The sequence below is a fragment of the Silurus aristotelis genome (assembly GCF_946808225.1).
Source record: "Silurus aristotelis genome assembly, chromosome: 9".
Classification (NCBI taxonomy): Eukaryota; Metazoa; Chordata; class Actinopteri; order Siluriformes; family Siluridae; genus Silurus; species Silurus aristotelis.
The window spans coordinates 15,885,722-15,890,721 of NC_139582.1; the positions used below are offsets into that span (position 1 = coordinate 15,885,722).

General features: G+C 41.1%; 1 protein-coding gene across 3 annotated transcripts in view; it reads left to right on the forward strand.

The window, feature by feature from the left end:
• Positions 1 to 5,000, forward strand: part of lrfn5a (leucine rich repeat and fibronectin type III domain containing 5a) — a gene marked incomplete at its 3' end in the record, with an annotated part of 37,378 nt that overhangs the window by 24,804 nt on the left and 7,574 nt on the right. For 2 of the 3 annotated variants that reach the window (XR_014535198.1, XM_083551053.1), the window contains exon 2: positions 2,962 to 4,369. Coding sequence is in view for 2 of the 3 variants with exons in the window: in XM_083551053.1 (XP_083407179.1) it covers positions 2,982 to 4,369 (1,388 nt within the window). Of the gene's footprint in view, positions 1 to 2,961; positions 4,374 to 5,000 lie in introns of those variants that run through there. The other variant, XM_083551054.1, reaches the window with a different exon arrangement.

Below are 5,000 nucleotides of genomic sequence, written 5' to 3' on the forward strand. Positions count from 1 at the left end.
CTCTCTCTCTCTCTCTCTCTCTCTCTCTCTCTCTCCCCTTCTCTCTCTCTCTCTCTCTCTCTCTCTCTCTCTCTCTCTCTCTCTCTCTCTCTCTCTCTCTCTCTTTCTCTCTCTCTCTCTCTCTCTCTCTCTCTCTCTGTCTCTCTATCTCTCTCTCTCTCCCTCCCTCTCTCTCTCTCTCTCTCTCTCTCTCTCTCTTCTCTCTCTCTGTCTCTCTATCTCTCTCTCTCTCCCTCCCTCTCTCTCTCTCTCTCTCTCTCTCTTCTCTCTCTCCTTCTTTGACCCTTGTTCTCTTTACAAACATGTAGATCGATCGCTTATATTCTTGGGCCTTTGGGCCAAATATATTGGCACCCCACAAAAGTTTTGACGTCCTAATGACCTCCTGTGTGTTTGTGAGACTAGTGTGGGATGAGATGTTGCTTCAGAAGGTTACTGTAATGCTGTGATGGTGAAGGTGGTCTCTTAGTGGTTAAGACATTGGATTCAAGGGCCCCTGAGCAAGGCCCTTTAACCCAGAGCCACTGAGTTGTAAGAATGAGATAAATGTAAGTCGCATCTGCCAAATTCTGTAGATGTAAAATAAGGAGAGCAAAGAAATAAAATATATATAATAAATATATAAATAATAATAAACAAGCAAACAAGGAATTAAAGAACACAAAAGGGAAGAAAACGTAAAGACCAAATGTAAAATCAAAAGAGAAAAGGAAGAAAAGAAAAGAATTGAGAAACTTTTCCCCATAATCAGTGAGATCATCTCATGAAGTTCATCAGAAATGGGTTGAGGTTATGGGTGCCTTAGTGCCTTTTTGATGGGTGCCAATATTTCTGCATCCAGGAGAAGCCTGGTAATTTGGCTCTGATACACACCTTCATCTTCTCCCGACACGATTCATTACGCCTGAGAATTTCCTCCATAAATCTTCATTATTTATTTATTATAATAACTTAATTAATATTATCCATATTATCCTCCTTATTAACATCAGATACAAAACTTTCAGCCACAATTTTGTTTTGAGTCAAAGGTGAAATTGTGTTAATTAACATTTTATCGCTTTACTTTTTAATCGCTTTGGTTACAAAAAAAACAGAACCTTCCAGAAATGAACTGTTCTGTGGTTTCCGTTCGTTATTTTATTTCATATTCCTATCATTATTATACATTGTAGTTTTATGTATGTATATAAATATAAAGCAATTTCATGTAGAATTGTGTTATTGTGCACATTTCATTTATTTGTGAGTTTCATGATGTTTTTTTTTTTATCTTGACCTCTTAACACAGTTACTTTAATATGTTCAGCATCTCGAAAATGTTCTGTTTCTAACACGTAGTTAAAGGCAGCAAGGTTGAGTCAAGAGTGTGTGTGTGTGTGTGTGTGTGTGTGTGTGTGTGTGTGTGTGCACCCTCACACAGGATCATGACTCATGCTTAGAGGTGTGTCAGAGGCAGACAAACACAACAATGCTTAGAAATATCTATCAGCGTGTATAAATTAAATATGAGCCTGAGTAAATCCATAACGCTCCTAATCACAGGAACACGCAGAGGAACCGAGATCCTTCATCTCAGACGTAATCAGAGCCCTTAGTCACGATTCCTGCTGCAAAACGATTATAATATATTTAATATACAGTATATATTGTGCCTCATTCTTATTCTTATTCTTGACAAATTAATATATAAGGTCTAAAAATACTGCAGAATGAAATAAAAGTAATACCAAGTCAACACACAAATGACCGAATAGATGAATATTAATTACTGTATTAGTAAAATTAATACATATGTACATGAGAACCTTCAGGAGGTCATATCAACCTCGTTCTTCTTCTCGTTGTTGCTTTTATATAGTTTGGTTTGTCTCAATTTCCTCTGCTGGATTTTTTACCTGAAGCTTTAATAGTAAATCATCAATTAAAGTCCACAATCTGGAAAAATGTATTGAATGTCATGAATATCTTTGGATGCTACACTTCAACTAGGAGATCCGAAACCTGTTCCACCATGACAATTCCCCTGTGCACAAAGTCAGCTCCATTAAGATCTACTTTCCATGAGTTGGAGTGGAAGATCTCCTCACCATAGATCTCCAACCCTATTAAACAGAATAAACTCTTTGAGCACTGACTGCACCCCAGGAACCTGCACACCTCACCTACATCAGTTCATGACTTTACTAACACAATTGTGGCTGAAATCTGCACAACATCTAGAGGAACATCTTCCCAATAAAGTGGAGCTCATCACATAGCAGCCTAATACTCAGGTGTCCACAAACTATTGACCAAAGAGTGTAAATAAATTAGTAATAAACTGGCATCTGCTTGGAGATGTAAATATTAAATAGAGAAAATGTGAAGAAATTGTTCATAGATCTTAGAAATCATAAATCATCATAAATCATATCCATGTTTTTCTGTAATTGGCCTCATTATTTTCCTCTTCACACTGAGAAGCTGTTAGATGTTTGAGTTATCTGCAGTGTCCTGGTGCTTTAAAAACAGGTTCTTTAATAAGTGCTTGGATAAGTCAATGGTGGAACAGTTCCAAAAGGGGAATCGGGGGCTTCTGGGTTCATCAAGGGACAAGTAAGTGAACAAACCCCCCTAAAGGTTTCAGTGGTTGAGGAACTGCACACTTTTGCTTTAATTGGTGGTATTTGATGGTGGAATTTGATCCTGAACTTCTTTCCTGCATGTCTGTGTGAAAAATTGCTGGAAATGATGTGGGAAAGGTTTAGGTGTGAGAAAGTACTGGGAGAAATTCTTCTTGTTGTTCTGGTGGGTTAGAGTTGTGTTCAGGATAATTCAGAAGATCTCCTCGCTCAGCTACAGTATGTCTCTGTTGTTATGTTTGACCTGAAGTTTGTTTGTTTTTAATCCTAAAGCGATGCTTATACAATACAAGCGCTGTGCAGTGTGTGATGAATCTCGTCTGGTTTTGTTTCACAGCTGTCCAAACCCTCTTTACAATGGAAAAGCTGCTGGTGTGCCTGTTGGTTATCGGGATGGCAGTGAAGGCCCAGATATGTCCGAAGCGCTGCGTGTGCCAGATCTTATCACCCAACCTCGCGACACTTTGCGCCAAAAAAGGGCTCCTGTTTGTTCCACCCAACATCGACCGGCACACGGTGGAGCTCCGGCTCGCGGACAACTTTGTAACGAGCGTCAAACGAAAAGACTTCGCCAACATGACCAGACTTGTAGACCTCACCCTGTCCAGGAACACTATAAGTTACATTACTCCTCATGCATTCACAGACTTGGAGAACCTTCGCGCCTTGCACTTGAACCACAACAGGCTGACTCGGATAGGGAACGACACATTTAGCGGCATGTCCAAGCTGCATCATTTGATTCTCAACAACAATCAGTTGACTCACATCCACCTGGGAGCGTTTAATGACCTCCTGGCTTTAGAAGAGCTGGACTTGTCCTATAACAACCTCGAAACGATACCCTGGGAGGTTATTCAGAAGATGATCAGTCTTCATACGCTCAGCTTGGACCACAACATGATTGATTACATTCCAGAAGGCACTTTTTCCCTGTTGCAAAAACTCAACCGCCTGGATGTGACCTCCAACAAGCTCCAGAAGCTTCCTCCGGATCCTCTTTTCCAAAGGGCGCAGGTTCTAGCTACATCTGGAGTGCTTACTTCTTCATCATTTGCCCTCAGTTTTGGTGGAAATCCTTTGCACTGCAATTGCGAGCTGCTCTGGCTTCGCCGTCTGAGTCGCGAGGACGATCTGGAGACTTGCGCCACTCCGCCGCACTTATCTGGACGCTATTTCTGGTCGATTCCCGAGGAGGAATTCCTGTGTGAGCCACCTCTTATCACAAGACACTCTCAAGAGATGAGGGTGCTCGAGGGTCAGCGCGTGACCCTTCGATGCAAAGCGAGAGGAGATCCAGAGCCTGTGATCCACTGGATATCCCCAGACGGCAAGCTGGTCTCAAACTCCTCACGTACCATTGTTTACAATAACGGGACCTTGGATATTTTGATCAGCACAGTAAAAGATACCGGATCCTTCACTTGTATCTCTTCTAACCCGGCTGGTGAAGCCCACCAAACCGTCGAGCTTGTCATTATCAAGCTTCCCTACATCAGCAACAGCACCAATAACATCCAGGAGCCCGACCCGGGATCGTCGGATATTTCCACGTCCAGTAGAACAGGAGCCAATGGGAGCAACCACACAGCAGACTCGAAAGCGAGCTCGGATAAACGCGTGGTGATCGCCGAGGCCACTTCCTCCACCGCACTCATTAAATTTAACTTTCAAAGGATTATTCCTGGAATTCGCATGTTTCAGATCCAGTACAATGGCAGCTACGACGACTCGCTAGTTTACAGGTGAGATGATGCTTTCATGCTTTATAAAAAGTTTATGTTTGAAGTTTAAAGTGATACAAGTCACAACTTCATGTGAAGGTTTTTATAAAAAAAAGGAGGTCACCTGTGTGAAGGTCACCTGTGTGTCAAATATCTCAAATATCAAAGTCAAATATCAAGTAAGTCTTTCATAATAATCAGTTTTTCTATAATCAACATTTATTAATGAGGATAAAAACGTAACTGGTGAAACACGTGGCGAGTCACCAATCAGGATCGAGCGCACGCTCTGTTTTACACGTGTTCTGATCGGCGCTCGGTGCATCTACTGATCACCAACATACAGTTCAGCATCAGTTCAACATCAAGCAGAACATTTAGAGAGGAATAAATGATGAAGAAACTCCAGACTCGAACTCACCTATTTTTACTCAAATAAAAGTTTTAACAGACAATATACATTTTACTGGAGTCACATTTTAGTGAATCTCTAATTTAAACTCAACTACATGGTTTGTGTACCACCACTGCTGCTAAAGGAAAATAAAATAAATAAATAATACTAATGAAGACTTCTGGACCTCACTGAGACGCTCATGCGGATGTGCAACCGCAACTTTTAATTATACAAAGGGCCAATAACGGCAATTAG